At 33.7% G+C, this 19,345-nt stretch overlaps 1 protein-coding gene across 1 annotated transcript; it reads left to right on the top strand.

Moving 5' to 3' along the window:
- The first annotated feature begins 7,187 nt into the window (after positions 1-7,187).
- Positions 7,188-8,138, top strand: LOC123001498 (olfactory receptor 2AJ1-like). Its single transcript, XM_044387250.2, has one exon. The coding sequence runs from the start codon at positions 7,188-7,190 to the stop codon at positions 8,136-8,138; it is 951 nt and encodes a 316-aa protein (XP_044243185.2).
- Positions 8,139-19,345: the final 11,207 nt, after the last annotated feature.

The following is a 19,345-nucleotide window of genomic DNA, read 5'->3' as shown; positions in this document are numbered from 1 at the left end:
ACACCTAAAGAAGCTGGGGAAAAAACAGCAAATAAAGCCTAAACCAAGCAGGATAAGAGAAATAATAAGGATTAGGGCAGAAATGAATGCAATATAAACCAAAAGAACAGTAGAACTAATCAATGAAACTAGAATCTGTTTCCTTGAAAGAATTAACAAGATTGATAAGCCCCTAGCCACACTTATCAAAAAGAAAAGAGAAAGGACCCAAACTAATAAAATCATGAATGAAAGGAGAGATCACAACCAACACCAAGGAAATATAAACCATTTTAAAAGCATGATCAACAACTATAGACCAACAAATTAGGCAGTCTGAAAGAAATAGATGCATTTCAGGAAACTTATAAACTGCAAAAATTGAAACAGAAAGAAATAGAAGATCTGAACAGACCCAAAACCAGCAAGAAATTGAGGCAGCAATAAAAAATCTCCCAAGAATCAAGATTCCAGGTCCAGATGTCTTTCTAGGGGAATTCTACAATATTTAAGGAAGAATTAACACTTATTCTTCTAAAAGTCTTCGAAAAAAATAGAAGTGGATGGATAACTTCCAAGCAAATTCTATGAGGCCAGATTACCTTGATCCCAAAACAAGACAAAGACCCCATCAAAAAGTAGAATTACATACCAATATCCCTGATGAACATGGATGCCAAAATACTCATCAAGATACTTGTCAATAGGATTCAACAGTATAGTAAAAGAATCATTCACCACCACTAATTGGGATTTATTCCTGGGCTGCAAGGGTGGCTCGACATCAACAAATCTATCAACATGATACATCACATTAACAAAAGAAAGGACAAGGACCATATGATCCTTTCGACTGATGCAGAAAAAGCATTTGACAAATACAGTACCCTTTCTTGGTTAAAACAGTGTAGGGATAGAGAGAACATACCTCAATATCATAAAGTCATATATGAAAAGCCCACAGTGAATATCATTCTCATTGGGGACTTATCAAACTCAACACCCAAAAAACAGAATCTAGTCAGAAAATGTGCAGAAGACATGAACAAACATTTATCCGAAAAAGACTTTAAAATGGCCAACAGACACATGAAACAATGCTCAACATCACTTGTCTTTGGGGAAATACAAATAAAAACCACAATGAAATACCACCTCACCCCAGTCAGCATGGCTAAAATTAACAAATCAGGAAACAACAAATGTTGGTGAGGATACAGAGAAAGGGGAACCCTCTTACACTGTGGGTGGAAATGCAAGCTGGTACAGCCACTCTGGGAAACAGTGTGGAGTTTCCTCAAGAAGTTAAAAATAGAGCTATACTACAACCCAGCAATTGTACCACTAAGAGTTTACCCCAATGATACAAATATAGTGATCTGAAGGGACACCTGCCCCCCAATGTTTATAGCAGCAAATTCCACAATAGCCAAAATGTGAAAAGAACTGAAATGTCCACTGACAGATAAATGGATAAAGAAGATGTGGCATATTTTTATACAATGGAATATTACTCAGCCATCAGAAATGATGAATACCATTTACAACCTTGTGGATGGAACTGGAGGGTATTATACTGAATGAAATAATCAGAGAAAGACAATTATCACATGGTTTTACATATGTAGAGTATAAAAAACAACGCAGAGGATCATAGGGAAAAGTAGGGAAAACTTAATGAGAAGTCATCAGTGAGGGAGAAAAGCCCTGAAAGACTCTTAACTATAGGAAACAAACTGAGGGTTGTTGAAGGGGGAGTGTGTGGAGAGTTGGGGTAATTGGGCTATGGATGTTAAAGAGGGCACATGATGTGATGAGCACTGAATGTTATACACAATACACAACATACTACATTTGTAATTAATGATGTACTATATGATGGATAACTGAAATAAAATAAAATAAATAATACATAAATTATTTTCAATAGAGGGAAATTTTAACTGACTTTGCAATAGTGAGATTATACGATGCTGGCAATAATTATGTAAAACCCTTTCTAACACATTTGTAAACAATATAATTCATACTTAAAGATATGAGTTACCTTTATCTAGGTAAATTTTCATATACCCAGAAAAAATACCTTACTGAGGGCTTCAGAGGGGAGGGGGGTAGGGGAAAGGGATAGGCTGGTGATGGGTAGTAAGGAAGGCACGTATTGCATGGTGCACTGGGTGTTATACGCAACTAATGAATCATCAAACTTTACATTAAAAAAATAAAAATTAAAAATTAAAAAAATAAAATAAATAAAATTAAAAGCAGAGTATCTGACACTTGTAAGCAATTATACAATGCTTATAAATGGCATTTTTGTGCTTAAAATAAAAATGCTTTAATAAAAAAAAGAAAAAATACCTTGGTATATATTTTAATATTTAAAATGCAGAGGTTTTTTTCTAGGTATTTTGTATTTTATCTAGATAAAATATTGATTTATTTTATAGGGCATGACAGTAGATCAAAGAGATATTGCAGATATGTCCTATGATAATAGGCAAATTGCTTTGAAAAAGTCTCCAAATATCTATTATCTGTTTATATTCCACTAAGTTTAAATATATTTCTATAATTTCCTAAATCCGAGATCTATTCTTTATAAGTAAACAAATATATGAGTGTCTAGGATATTTGTATATTTATAGATCTGTACCTTATTGACAATAAAGAAACATGGATACATTTTTAAATTATTCCTTCAATGATTGTTTACTACATTTTAATTAAATACCCTGTTATTCTGGGTAAATTATAGGTGGCACACTATTTCAAATTCCCTTTACTGACTTTTTATCAGTGAACATGAAATGATCAATCTAAGTGAATTTCGATAACTTTTCTATGCAGCTTCCTTTAACCTAATTGCACAATAAAATTGAGCACTATTCAACTTTATTTAAAGCTGTTTAGCTCCAGATCATTCCTCACAAAAAGCTTCACATGGTATCTAAAAACATTTGCAAATAACTGTGTTGGTAGTTGTAAATGCATTCCATTTCCTCATGTTTTACCCAAATCATATTAAACTCCTTGCATTCTTCCCTGGGGAACATGAGCATGTTGAAGGACTTATTAACATTTCACAGTTGTCTCCAATTAGGCAGTCCCGTTACTTGACTCATTTCTCTATGATGAAAATCCCACTGGAGATGATTCAGAAGGAACAAAGATCAGAAAATAATAAAATTTCCATGTTTACACATCCTCATGTTTAAATTACTTGGTTTAGTGTCTATTTTCTGGGGTATTATGCAAGCAAACACACATAGAATTTATTCTTTATTTAAAGGACTTCCTATTTATGTAGCTTATGTAGTCAACTTGTGACTCAGTGAAAGGGGGCATAATTGCATTTGTTTAATTTAGTAGTCTTTGTGAACAGACCATTAGTCGCCAGGAAGGTAAGTAGCTATAAAAATGGATATATCTGTACACATGCTTTCAAATTCATGACTATGCAACATCTCAGTGCCTAAGTTTTAGGTATATGTCACTGACTAAAATGTAAGAGTATCCTTTGCTACTTTTAAGATCTTTGGTTACGCAGAAAAAGTATCCTCCAAACGTGGCTGCATACACATAACCCTATAAAATAATCATTTTAATCACATTACTATATTATCGATGAAGGGGTAAATTCAAACTTATTTCTATTTTTTGATTATCTTTTAAGCTTTTTACATTTTTTTTACAATTAAATATACCAGTAGTTACACTTTGGGAAGGTAGAATAGGCTCTGGAGTAAAAATGATTGTCTAATCGAACATGCATTCTTTTATTTTAAACAACTCTGTGAAAGCAACCTATTAGAGTCTCTTTCTATTAATGTATTTTGCATTTTGTTTGATTGTTAGTTTTCAATGTACCATTGGGGGAAAAAAACAATTCTTTTGAAATACTCATCTGCATTTCATAAATTTATCTTCTTTTTAAATATTCTTATGTTAATAGCAAAATATTGCCATCTATATTTTTAATGCATCATTTCAACAGACCAGGTAAAATATCTGGGTATTCAGTATATAAATAAATAACCTCTCAAATTTTCTTATTATCTTGATGAATTTTCTCACACATGTGAAGCAAGCAGGATAATAATTATCTTTTTATATGTATTTATTTTTTAAGACTCATCTCTATTTAAAGTTCATCAATATTTTTTAAAAGTTTAAAAATATTAAAATAATATGTCTAATGCATAAATTTTGTAATTAAGTCTAGTAATTTTGACGATACAATGGACTGAAAGGAGGGAGGGAAGAAGTTAGGGTGGGTGAAGGGAGGAAAGGAAGGAATGAAAGGATGGAGAAAGGCGAAATGAAGGGAGAAGCAAGAATCTAAGGGAGAAAATATTATGGAAAAAGCTGTAGAATTTTGGAATGAGTAAAGAAGGTAGGTAGAATGAATGTCAATATTTACTAGTATTAGCATTGTTCTATCCATTGCCCTAAAGAAGATTCATATATAGATACACGTATTCTTGCCTGATGGGGCTTATGATCCCATTTTGTAGATGAGTAAAGCAAGGTTGTAAAACACAGACTTGTCTACATCCATCAGCCCATAACTGTCAGAGTGAGATTACAAATATGGATCTGTCTAATGAAAACCCAATGTTCTGTTAATGTAACTGGGGCCCCAGAATGCAAAACCACCAGGCTCTGGAGGTCCTAAACAGACCACATTTGGTCACTCACTGCTGACAAAATACACAGGCAGGCAGATGAGTGACCCTGAAAAAGGATGAAATTCATTTCAGTGAGGTCAACACTTGGAAGACAGTAGACTAAAATCTCAAAGATGGTCTCCAAAGTTCTGAAAACACTTTTAGGTTTATATAAGGAAAATGTGAAACAAAGGTCAATGGGTACATACAGGTGAGAAGAAAAAATCAGGTTGATCACAATTACGTGGGGTCTTGCTGGCGTCAGAGCAGTCATTGTTGTGTGAGGTGTAGTTTGGTCCCTATCATGGGTTGTTATGTCTGCAAGTTGGGCTGCCTGAATTAAAAGAAATAAGCTGGAAAGGATAACCATCAGTTAGTTCAGATTAAGGTAAAAATGGAGGTATTTAAAGTTTACTGATCTTTAACATATTTCATGTGTGAAAACATATTTGAGATGATATGGATTAGAATCCCAATTTTGCAAATGATGAAAGTGAGGTTTAGAGTGAATTTAGTATTTCATCCCAGGTCATGCAGGTAATGAAAGCAGAAAATAAAATCTAGGCACTGAATTTTTACTCCAGAGCCTATTCTACCTTCACAAAGTGTCACTACTGGTATATTTAATCATGTCTGATTCCTATGAACGAATAAATAAAAATATTGCAAAACTTTAGTCTAATGGCATTGTCATAGTTATAGAAATAGACAGACATTTAGTAGTAAATAAGGCATCACCCACAAGAAGGAAGTGTTAAGGGCCATAGCAATAATAGAGGCCACATTTGCTGTAGAATATATAGAAGGATGACTTTACAGGGACCAGAGAACCTAGCATGGCATAAAATAGTGGCACTACAAATTATACTTACAGATTTTGGAGAATTTCCATGTTTTTTTTTGTTTTGTTTTATTTTGTTTTGTTTTTTGGCAAATAATAAATTTGGAAAAAGTAAAAGATCCAGATTGGAAAAATACATATTTATTTGAAGATTCAGGCATTTGCCCTACAGCATGAAAACAGTAACATGAAGTACTTACATAAAACTGCTATTTTCACCATATGAATATTATTTTAATTTCAATTAACCAGAAATTGCCATGTGGCCAAGGGAAAAAGCTATTGGATGTGAATTAAAGCTCATCTCAATATTTTGTTTGTGTCCAGATATTCAGCTGTTTTGCATAATTTTGCTTATCTCTGCTGCAATTTTTTCCTGTTTTTAATATTTATCATGATGGTACATATCTATTGGTTATTCCACCATTTAATGGTGTGTTTATTTGCTTTTGTCATATTGATCATTGAATGTACTATGTTTAAATACAAATACACTTAGATTATAGAGTATATTATTGTTGAAACTTAGACATGAAAATATATTTAATACGGTTTCAATAACAATTATCATTCTTACTTTATAAACCATCAGAACATCACTTTAAAATATGAGTTCGATGGCATACAGATAAATTGAAAATCTCATTACTGTATTGAACCACAAAGTAATGTAAAAGTTATATGAGGCTATACCTGACTAATTTAAATAGAGAGTTCTTTGGCCTAATCATAGCTGTAAAAACATGCTTTTTTATGATTGATATTTTACCATACATTTTAAGAGAAGGGTTGAGGTCATTACTTGAAGGAATGTTCTTGTGTGGTTGAAGGCTGAAGAATTTGAATCTTTGTAGAGCTGAGGAGAAGCTGCATATTTGAACAAAGCCTCTCTTTTATTGATATGAAGGAGCGCATGGTTATGTGAGACATTTCAGGCAGAGGATTTCTACAGTTAACTTTTACTACTAGGATCCAGTGCATAATTTATTTGTCACCAGGATTAAGTAGCCACAGTAGTATGCTTTATATTCCCATTTATTCTCAAAAATTGGAGGAATGTTCCATAGAAAGGATGATACTTTCATGGGGAAACTATTCATGATGTTCATTATACATAGAAAACGTTATGTGTCTGAAGTAAGAAAAATATTTAAATAATATCAAATTAGATTTGGAGAAATAGATTCTACTAATCAACAATGAACACACTTGTACTAATAGCTATAATACAAAAATCAAATTTTTGTATGCATAATGTTTATTATTTTTAGCGGGCTTGCTTGTAGAACTTTGCTTAAGTCTAGGGATCAGAGTACCGAAGTCCAGAGGAACTTTCAGAGAGAATGCAAAATCAATCTGACTAGCTGTTTTTACTGGAAAGCCATCACCAAAACTGCTGCTAAACCACTAATAAAGCAATCTTTTTATTCTACCTATTTTGGACTGGAAGAGCCAAAATATATTAAAAGGGGGAAAATATCCATCTAATTAACTATTTCACATCATGTAGCATAAATCAAGCAAGATAAATGTCTTTTGATCAATTTAGATCTGCTGGATTCACTATTTTCTCCAGAATTCTTCAGGTAATATGGACAATGTTTTCCTCCAAGTTAATTTCTATGTAGTGCACTAATAATAGTGAAATAGTTTCTATATTATATGCTTTTCCTTTTATCTCTATAGAGATTACAAGAATGAAACATTTGGAAAACCACACTATGACTGAATTCATTCTTCTGGGTCTACTGAAATACACTCCAACTCACTTCTGTCTCTTTGTGCTTATCATCATGATGTTAATATTCACACTAACTGGAAACAGCCTCTTAATTCTACTGATCCTGGTAGACCATCATCTTCATATCCCTATGTACTTTTTCCTTTGGCAGCTGTCTCTCATTGACATACTCTTCACAGTTTCCTTTGTCCCCAAGATGATGAATGACTACCTTCTGCATAAGACAATCATCTCCCCTTTTCACTGTGGCACCCAGATCTTCCTTGGGTTGGCCCTGGGTGGGACTGAGTGTATCCTCTTGGGACTCATGTCCTATGACCGATATGTTGCCATCTGCAAACCTTTACACTACCCACTCCTCATGAATTGGCCCCTCTGTAGGTTGATGACTGTTAGCTCATGGACCAGTGGTACTGTCAATGCCTTGATTCATACTGTCTACACCATGAGATTTCCCTTTTGTGGATCAAGAGAAATCAATCATTTCTACTGTGAACTTCCTGTTGTGCTGCATCTCTCCTGTGAGGATACCTTGACCTATGAGACTGGGATTTTGATCAGCACCACCATTTTGCTTCTGATTCCATTCTCAGTCATCCTTGCCTCCTACACACTCATCCTGGTCACCATTATCCAAATGGTTTCTGCTGAGGGCCGAAAAAAAGCATTCTCGACCTGCTCATCTCACCTGACAGTGGTCAGCTTATATTATGGTGCCATCATTTTTATGTACATGCGGCCGATTTCTTCCCATATTTCAGGCCAAGATAAAGTTGTGTCTGCCTTCTACACTATTCTGACACCTATGCTCAACCCCATAATTTATAGTCTTCAGAATAAAGATGTGATGGGAGCCCTGGAAAATATGCTATGGAAGTGTTCATTATATTCTAAAATGAATATATAGGCTCAGTGGATGTTGTTTTACTGAGTATAGATTTTGTTTATGCCGTATGATACATTTTGGACTGACAACAATCACACCCTAGTCTATTAGATAAATTGTTTCATTCAGTTTATTAAAATCAAGTACATTTGTTCTCAAATAAATGCAGATCCACAGTATAAAATAACCATGCCTTGTTAATTGCATTGAGAATATAATTCAAAGTCATAAACTATAAAATTAGAAGAACAATTAAGGCAGAAGTTTGAAAGCCATGTTAAGTCACCAGACAATGTTCAAGAAGCATGAATACTGGACAGAAAACAAGATAGAAAGGATAGGCGGCTAGGCCCTCTCTCTTATGCCCCAGGTTAAGAATCATCATCTAGACTATTACACCACTAAAAACTTACACATTGGGAATGCTACATTAGAAATCAGGTACTTCTCTACACTTTCCTTTCAGGGGCTTAGAAATCAGCCTTTGAGCATCTGCAAACAAGAATAGAAATCCTGAGGCTTGGTATCTTCCTGTGTGTGTCAGAGTCTTGAGTAACTCTCTTATTAATGGTATCATTGATTGTGGCTATTGTCTTACTTGCTAAATTAATAGTGTGAATTGAAAAATGACCACCAGTTGGCCTGATAATTGTTTGATTGAAAAATTGAGGTAAACTCAACATTCATCAGGTTTTTGCCTTAGTCTAATGCCATTTCAGGATGTAAAAGTGAAAAAAAGAAAGAAGAAAGAAAGAAAGAAAGAAAGAAAGAAAGAAAGAAAGAAAGAAAGAAAGAAAGAAAGAAAGAAAGAAAGAAAAGGAATCCTGAAAAGCCATGGTATTTATGCCAACCTAGAAATACATATGGGATACCATATTCATTCTCTGAGCTACATATTGAGGATCTAAGGTTTGAAATTTGTATTAACTTGTCTCTTGGGTTTTCAGACTGGAGAACAGTCAGCCATTTAAGTAGAATGACTATCTTGATAGCCATGCCTCTAACCCTGAATTCTTTAGCCCAGATGTTCAAATTCATGACACAGAGCCTTCACAGCAATTCAAACAGGGACCAGAAAAATAATGTCAATATCCTTAAGTCTCTGTGGTCACTGATTATCACTTCTGCTAGAAGTTTTAATAAAATTTATAGGCTAGGCTCTGAAGTGGCAAGTTCAAAGACTAATAGGTTAGTGGTATAAAACCTTCTGAATGGACCATAATGGTATCATTTAGCAAACACTGGTAATTTGTAAAGGTGTCTATGATCTATGGTTCATTTGTTTTATATTACATGGAGTATATGTACCACAGATAGTGCTTAACATATATTGAGATGATCTTCCATATTTCCAGCTTCTGTGAAATTCAAGTTGTAGCCATGCGATTACTTTTATACAAAAGACATGGAAATAAGTAAAATGAATCATTTCAAGCCATCCACCTCAGACTTTTCCATGGAAAACATTGGTGATTGTCTGATCTTGAAAGACACAGCTACCAAAGAAAGAGAAAAACCCATTTACATCATAATGCCTCATCGAAGGCAAGAAAACTCTGCTACCTTAAAACAGTGAAGTTGCTTTTTGTGATAGGTAACATTGACTGCCCTAATACAGAATAACATACTATCTCCAAATATCTTGTTAATTTGTGATAGGAATGATTCACAGTAATGGCAAGTTTTATGAAATGCTTAAGTAAAATATGTGGTGACATTAATGATTGACTTTTTCTCTTTTTAAAAATTATATGCACAGCATCTTCTGTATATGTTTAGAAGAATGCAAAAAACTAGATCAAATATTTCTAAAATATATATAACTTCCTAATATGAGTTTTATATATGCCTATTTTTGAGATTATTTGCCCAGATTTTCCTGTGAAAACATAAACTGGAATTTATTTATTTGTTTGTTTGTTTATTTCAGAAATTTAAATATTATGCAAGAATGCCTGAAATTACACATATGTGAAGAGATACAGTATTTTTATATCTGAGTCTACTATCTGGAAATAGTACATGTAATCATAGGTTTAGTGGATATGTTAAGATTTCCAGGTTTCAATTTCCATTTTGTTCATTCTGGCTTAATTTATATTTTACTTTCTGTAACTTATCACTCTCATATGTAAATTTAATTCAGTAAATTCAGTGAATTCATCCAATTTTACAAGACCTCACTTTTTTATTTATGGGACCCTACTTTTAATCACAGAAGAAAAACTTAAACAAACAAAAAAGCCCATTCAAGGGACTGAAGCATGATTGTATTTACAAGTTGTCAGCACAAGGTTTTTACCCTTCTAAGTCAAGAATCTTCTACTTTCCTTTTTTCCCTTTTTTCCCCTGATATTCAGTAAAGATACAGGAGTGGCCTTTGGGAAGTTTTCATGATTATGACTGCACTTGGAAAAGCGGGTTTTTTTTTTTTTTTTTGGTCTGAAACTGTTCCCTGATTTTCATAGCTTCTTTGGTGTATTTAACCTAATTGTGATTATGAGTCTGACTTGGATGCATCCCTGTCTTGTCCTCATGACTATTGGCTCTCCAAGCACAGGATAATATGCACTGTGGGGGATGATAACAAAGATCTTGAATCTCTCCCACCTGCTGAGTGAGACTTCACCTTGTCCTTCACTCACACCAATTACTCTCCAAGCTCAGACTTAACTTCTCTCCTTTGTTTGCTCCAACTGTCAATGAGGTTTGTGCCATAACCACATGCCATTCTCCAGGCTTTCTTGCTAAGTTGGGACACACAGCCATCTGGATCTCTCCATCATCCTATAGCCACCCCTTGCACTGGGAATGATTCTGCTCTCACATGTAGATCACATGCTCCCCAGTTAAGCAACCCCACATTCATCTAAATGATGCTGCTTATCTCAATCCCCCATAACTATGCTTATAACCACCAGGATCATTTTAAAGCAGAGTGTAAAATGTTTTACCTTTTTGTAGATTTTTTTTCCTAACCTTCTTATGTAGATTGAATGAAAGTTCTTGAAAATTATCGTCACAGATTTTTTTTTTCTTTGTCCTATAAAGAAGATAAAACAAACGCCTGGCTTTCTATCTTCACAGTTTTGCCTTTTATGCGTGTATGTTTGTTTTCTAATGTGAAAATCAAGTGTTTGATCCTCACACAAGAATGCTTTGTCAAAGTACCTTAGATAACAAATCCAATGCATTTTGACTATGAGATAATTTTCTTTGCCAAAATATTTTAAACATTTTCTTTTTTAACTTTTGCACTGGATCAACATTATCATTAGTGCTATTATTGGAGATATATAAACAATAGAACAAATGGGAATCATCTGGGATATAAAATTGTATTAAAATATAGTTTCAAAATATCACAAAAAAACACGGAACAGCAATTCCCCTGTGGTAATATACAATATTTTATTTGACCTCGCATTTAAACAAAATGAAAAAACCCTTAATAATGTATGATCATTTTACTTTATACCTAGAAATTTGTATTTTTTGACTACCTTAAATTTTGCTATTTTAAAAAATATGTCATCCAAATTTTTGAAAGATTAAAAAATTAGAATGCTATGTAATATAAGTTTATTAATTTAATGCACTTATGTGTACACATATGCATATATATGTATAATTATATATGTCAAACTATTGTCTTAAATTCATCACATTTTATTTTTCTAATTTTTTTTGCCTTTGTGAAAGTGAAATATTTACTTTAGAATGACGTCCAGTACTTGCTCACCTAATGTAACACAAAAACTACAATATGTCTAGTATTCAATATTATATTCAGAGTACCATATTTCATGAATAAATATCTCTTAGTATAGCTGCCAGGGTCATGGCAATAACATCTTCTTTTTTGTTTGTTTTGTTTGAAGTTTTTATTTAAATTCTAATTAGTTAACATATAGTGTAATATTGGTTTCAGGAGTGGAATTTAGGGATATATAACACCCAGTGCTCATCACAATAAGTGTTCTCCTTAGTGTCCATCACACATTTAACCATCCCCATCCACCTCCCTCCATCAACACTCAGTTTGCTCTCTATAGTTAAGAGTCTCTTTCATGATTTGCCTCCCTTTCTTGTTTCCCCCCTTCCCTTATGTTCATCTGTATTGTTTCTTAAATTCCATATATGAGTGAAATGAAATGGTACTTTTCTTTCCCTGACTGACTCATTTTGATTAGGATAATATACTCTACCACCATCCATGTTGTTGCAAATGGCAAGATTTCATTCTTATTAATGGCTGAGTAATTAATTTTTTCTTTCTTTATAATTTTGGAATTTATTGTCTAAAAACAGACCAAAATACACCCAGGACCATATATACAATGGAATATTACTCAGCTATCAGAAAGAATGGTTTCTCAACATTTGCTGCAACATGGACGGCACTGGAGGAGATAATGCTAAGTGAAATAAGTCAAGCGGAGAAAGACAATTATCATATGGTTTCTCTCATCTATGGAACATAAGAACTAGGAAGATCAGTAGGAGAAGAAAGGGATAAAGAAAGGGGGGATAATCAGAAGGAGGAATGAAGTATGAGAGACTATGGACTCTGAGAAACAAACTGAAGGCTTCAGAGGGGAGGGGTTGGGGGAATGGGATAGACTGGTGATGGGTAGTAAGGAGGGCACGTATTGCATGGTGCACTGGGTGTTATATGCAACTAATGAATCATCGAACTTCACATCAAAAACCAGGGATGTACTGTATGGTGAATAACATAATATAATAAAAATATTATTATGAAAAAAATAAATAAAATATTAAAAAAAATACACCCAGGACCAAATGTATCACCCTGTTTTAGTCACCTTTGAAATTATATTCTGTCATTTTTCTTCTTTTCTTTTCCCTTTTATGGTTTCAATCTTTTTGGAATTGTCAGTGTGTATTTCACTTGGGTCGTGGTTGATATTTTTTATTTTGTTCTCTTGTTCATCCATTGTTCTCTGGACAAAATTACTAGACAGAGAAATTCACAACAAAAGAAAAAACCAGAGTAATACTTTCTGACATAGATGTAATTAAACAGATATAAGGAAAATATCAGACCTAGAATTAAAAATAAATGATTATAGAAATAGTAGCTGAGCTTGAAAAAAAAAAAAGCATAAAACACCCTAGAGATTTACTTAGTGCAGAAACAAAATAACTAAATCTAATCAGGCTGAAACTAAAAATGCTTTAACTGAGATACAATCTAAAATGGACACTCTAACAGCCAGAGAAAAGAGGCAGAAGAGAGATTCAGTGGCATACAAGACAAAATGATGAAAAGTAAGGAATGTGAGGAAAAGAGAAAAAAAATCTAATGAATAATGAGGGGAGGTTTTGAGAAATCACCGATACAATAAAGCAAAACAATATTAGAATTATTGGGGCTCCAGAGGAAGAAGAAAGAGAGATAAAGAGAGGGCCAGAAGGTATACTTGAGCAAATCATACCTGAGAATTTCCCTACTCTAGGGAAGGAAACAGGCATTCAAGTCCAGGAGGCACAGAGAAACTCCCTCAAAATCAATAAATATAGATTAACACCATGACATATAATAGTGAAGCTTGAAAATCTCAGAGATAAAGAGAAAATCCTGAAAGAAGCTCATGATAAAAGGTCCTTAACCTACATGAGTAGAAACGTTAGACTGGCAGTGAACCTATCCACAGAGACCTGGAAGACTAGAAAGTGTTGGCATGATATATTCAGGGTAATAAATGAGAAAAAAATGCAGCCAAGAATACTTTATCCAGCAATCCTGTCATTCAGAATGGAAGGAAATATAAAGCACTTCCAGGACAAACAGAAACTTAAAAAAAATGTGTTCTCACTAAACCAGCCCAGCAAGAATTATTAATGGGGATCATGTAAATGAAGACAGAACTCAAAAGTAACATAGGCCAGAAAGAAACAGACAAAATATACAGAAACAGAGAGTTTACAAGTAATACGATGGTATTAAATTCATAGCTTTCAATAACTACTTTGAATTTAAATGGAATAAATGCTCCAATCAAGAGACACAGTGCATGGAATTGGATTAAAAAGCAAGAACCATTGATATGCTGTCTACAAGAGACTGATTGTAGACCTAAAGCCACCTCCAGATTGGAATTGAGGGGTTGAGAACAATTTTTCATTCTAATGGACATCAAAGAAAGCTGGGGTAGGAGTTCTATTATCATCTAAATTTGATTTTAAAACCAAAGACTGTAGTACGGGATGAAGGGGGACACTATATCATACATAAAGGTTCTATCCAATAAGATTTAACAAATATAAATATTTATGCTTCTAACTTGAAAGCAGCCAATTACATCAACCAATTAATAGCCAGGTTAAATAAACACATTAATCATAATACAATAATAGTAGAGGACTTCAACACCACACTCACGGCAATGGACAGATGATCTAAGCAGATTATCAACAAGGAAACAAGGACTTTGAATGACACACTGGACCAGATGGACTTCACAGATATATACAGAGCATTCTATCCTTAAGCAGCAGAATACAACTTCCTCTCAGGTGCATATGGAATATTCTCCAGGATAGATTACATACTGCATCACAAATCACTTCTCAACCAAAATGAAAAGATTGGGATTTTTTCCCTGCATATTTTCAGACCACAATGCCTTGAGATTTGAACACAATCACAAGAGGAAATATGGAAGGAACTCAAATAACTGGAGGTTAAAGAGCATCCTACTAAAGAATGAATGGGTCAACAAAGAAATCAAAGAAGAATTCTAAAACTCCATGGGAACAAATGAAAATGAAAACACAACTGTTCAAAACATTTGGGATGCAGCAAAGGTGGTTCTAAGAGGGAAGTATATAACAAAACAAGCCTTTCTCAAAGAACTGGAAAAGTCTCAAATACACACACTAACCATACATCTAAAGGAGAAAGAGAGAGAACAGCAAATAAGCCTAAACCAAGCAGGAAATGAGAAATAATAATGATTAGAGCACGAGTCAATGAAATACAAACCAAAAGAACAGTAAAACAGATCAAAGAAACTGGAAGGTAGTTCTTTGAAGGAATTAATAAAATCAATAAACCCCTGGCCAGACTGATCAAAAATAAAAGAGAAAGGACCAACATTAATAAATCCATGAATGAAAGAGGTGAGATCATGACCAACGCCAAGGAAATACAAACAATTTAAAAACATATTATGAGCAACTATATGCCAACAAATTAGTCAATCTGGAAGAAATGGATAACAAGCAAAATCACAGAGAAAGAGGAAAAATAACAATCATCTACACAGAAAAAAATGTAAGAAAATATTATAAAAACCTATATGCCAAAACACTAGACAACCTAGAGAATATGGATAAAATCCTAGAAACATAAATCCCACCAAGCTTGAAGCAGGAAGAAATAGAAAATTTGAACAGACCAACTATCAGCATGGAGGTTGAATCAGTAATCAAAAATTCCCTATGAATGAAAGTCCAGGACTAGATGGCTTCACAGGTGAATTTTACCAAACATTTAAAGCAGAATTAACACCTACTCTTCTTAAACTATTTTTAAAAAAATAGAATAAAGGAGAAGTTAATAATTCATTTTATGAGATCAGTATCACCCTCATACTAAAACCTGGTAAAGAGACCTCTAAAAAAGAGACCTAGGGGCCAATATCTCTGATGAACATAGATGTGACAATCCTCAACAAAATGCTAGCAAACAGAATCCAACAATACATTTAAAGAATCTTTCACTATAATTATGTGGAATTATTCCCAGGAGGGAATGGCTGTTCAATATTTGCTAATCAATTAGCATAAGGCATCACATAAATAAGAGAAAGGATAAAAAACCGTATAATCATTTCAACAAATGCTTTTTCTAAAGCACTTGACAAAGTGCAACACTCACTCATGATTTTTAAAAACCCTCGACAAAGTAGGTTTAGAGGGAACTTACCTCAACATATTAAAGTTCATATATTAAAAACCCAGGGTGAACATCATACTCCATGGGGAAAAAGTAAAAGCTTACACCCTAAAGTGAGGAAAAAGACAAAGACATCCACACTTACCACTTTTATTCAATATCATACTGGAATCCTAGTTACAGCAAGTAGAAAATAAAAAAGAAATAAAATGCATTTGAATTAGTAAAGAAGTAAAACTTTTGCTCTTTGCAGATGACATGGTACCATATATAGAAAACCCTAAAGACTCCACCAGAAAACTGTTAAAACTGATCAATGAATTTAGTAAAACCATAGGGATGAAAAAATCAAGGTGCAGAACTCTGTTGCATTTCTATACACCAATAATGAAGCAGCAGAAAGAGAAATTAAGAAAATAATCTCAATTAAAATTGCAGCACAAATAATAAGATACATAAGAATAAACATAACCAAACAGGTACTCTGAAAATTATAAAATATTGAATAAAGAATTTGAAGAGGACACAAAGAAATGCAAAGGAATTCCATTCTCATGGACAGGAAGAACAGATATTGATAAAATGTCTATATTACTGAATACATCTACAGATTTAATGCAATCCCTATCAAAATACCAACACCATTTTGCACAGCAATAGAAGAAACTATCTTAAAATCTGTATGGAATCGCAAAAGAATCTGAATAGCCAAAGCAATTTTCAAAAAGAAAATCAAAGCTAAATATATCACAATCAAAGACTTTACATTGCTGAGCTGTCATAAGCAAAACAGTATGGTACTGGAACAAAAATAAACTCATAGGTCAATGTATCAGAATAGAAAACCCAGAAATAACCCCAAATTATATAGTCAATTAATCTTTGACAAAACAGGAAATAATAACAAATGGGAAAAAGAAAATCTCGTCAATAAATGCTGCTGGGAAAACTGGTCAGCTACATGAAAAACAAGAAAAGTGGACCACACTTAACACCATACCCAAGCATAAACTAAAATGTATTAAAGTCCCTAATGTGACACCTGAAACCATAAAAATCCTGGAAGAAAGCACAGGGGAGTAATGTCTCTGACATCAGCCTTAGCAACAGTTTTCTATATATGTCTCTTTAAAAAAGGGGGGCGGGGAAGATTGATTGATGATTGATTGATTTTAGAGACATAGAGGGAGAGAGAGAAGGAGAATGCAGGGAAGAGGGGCAGCAGGAGAGAGAGACTCTCAAGCAGATTCCCCACTGAATGCAGAGCTCAATTTCAGGACCCTGAGATCATAACATGAGACAAAATCAAGAGTCAGGCATTTAACCCCTATATATGTCTCTTAAGCAAGGGAAATAGAAGCAAAAATAAAGTATTAGGACTACATCAAAATGAGAAGCTTCTGTCCAGCTACGGAAACAATACACAAAACTAAAAGCAACCTAAAGAATTGCTGAAGCTATTTGGGAATGACATATATGATAAAGGTTTAGTATCTAAAATATACACACACTATCTAAATCTCACAACACAAAAATGAATAATCCAATTAAAAGGTGGGAAGAAGACATGAATATATTTTTTTCCCAACGAAAACATACAGATGCTCAAAAGTCACAAAAAGGTTGTTGACATCAGTGATTTTCGTGGAATTATAAATAAAAACTACAAAGGGATATCACCTTACACTTGTCAAAAGGGCTAAAGTCAAATACACAAGAAAGAACCAGTGCTGGCTAGGATGTCACGAAAAAGGAACCCTCTTACACTGTGGGTGGGGATGCAAACAGGTGCAGGGTAGACATCTTTTACCTCTTTAGTTATGTTTGTTCTTGGGTATCTTATGGTTTGGGTGCAATTGTAAATGGAATTGATTCCTTGATTTCTCTTTCTGCTGCTTCATTATTAGTGTATAGAAATGCAACAGTTTTCTGTACATTGATTTTGTATCCCGTGATTTTACTGAATTCCTGTATCAATTCTAACAATTTCTTGGTGAAGTGTTTTGGGTTTTGCACATGGAGTTTCATGTTTCATGCAAACAGTGAAAGTTTGACTTCTTCCTTGCCAATTTGGAAGCCTTTTATTTCTTTTTGTTAGCTGATTGCTAAGGGTTGGACTACCAGTACAACGTTAAATCACAGTCATTAGGGTGTAAATCCATGTCTTATTCCTTCCTGACCATGGAGGAAAGCTCTCAGTTTTTCCCTCCTGAGCATGGTATCTGTGAGGTTTTCATATATGACCTTTATTATGTGATGTTCCCTCTATTCCTACTATGTTGGTTTTCATTAAGAATAAATGTTGTACTTTGTCAAATGCTTTATCTGTATCTATTTAGAGGATCATATAGTTCATATCCTTTCTTTTATTAAGGTGCTATACCCTATTGATTGATTTGTAAATATTGAACCACCCTTGTAACCCATAAATAAATCCAACTTAATTATGGTGAATGATTCTTTTAATGTACTGTTGTATTGATTTGCTAGTATTTTGTTGAGAATTTTTGCATCCATGTTCATCAGGGACAATGGCCTGTAGTTCTATTTTTTAGTGGTGTCTTTGACTGGTTTTGGAATCATGGTAATGCTGACCTCATAGAACAGGTTTGGAAGCTGTTCTTGCATTTCTATCTTTTGGAATAGTTTGAGAGGAATTGGTATTAAATGTTCTTTAACCATTTGGTAAAATTCCCCTGTGAAGCCATCTGGCCCTGGACTTTTGTTTGTTGGGAGATTTTTGATTACTGATTCAATTTCTTTGCTGGCTATTGGTCTGTCCAAGTTCTCTCTTTCTTCCTGTTTCACATAATTTATGTTTCTGGAAATTTATCCATTTCTTCCAGATTCCCAATTTGTTGGCCGATATTTTTTCATAATATGCTCTTATAATTGTTTCTATTTCTGTGGTGTTGTGATTCCTCCTCTCTCATCTGTGATTTTATTTACTTGGTTCCCTACTTTTTTTTAAAATAATTCTGGTTTTTTTATTAATTTTTTCAAAGTTCTAGCACCTTTTCATTGATGTGTTTGTTCTACTGTTTTTTCCTGTTGTTCTTTTTTTTTTCTACATCATTTATTTCAGCTCTAATATATATTTTTAATCCCTTTATCTGGTGGCTTTAATCTTCAATTGTTCTGTTTCTAGATCTTTTAGGCATAAATTTAGGATCTGTATTTGCAATTTTTCTTGCTTCTTGAGATAGCCCTGTATTGCTCCATCTTTCCCTTTTATGACTGCTTTTGCTGGATCACAAAATTTTTAGACTGTTAAGTTTTCAATTTCCTTTGCCTCCATGAA

This window comes from Ursus arctos, unplaced genomic scaffold, assembly GCF_023065955.2.
Source record: "Ursus arctos isolate Adak ecotype North America unplaced genomic scaffold, UrsArc2.0 scaffold_5, whole genome shotgun sequence".
Taxonomy (NCBI): Eukaryota; Metazoa; Chordata; class Mammalia; order Carnivora; family Ursidae; genus Ursus; species Ursus arctos.
Note: the sequence above shows the minus strand (reverse complement) of the source record. Positions and strands in the feature narration are given on the sequence as shown.

Coding starts and splice junctions, on each gene's coding strand:
- LOC123001498 (XM_044387250.2), top strand. CDS start 7,188: ATGAAACATTTGGAAAACCACACTATGACTGAATTCATTCTTCTGGGT.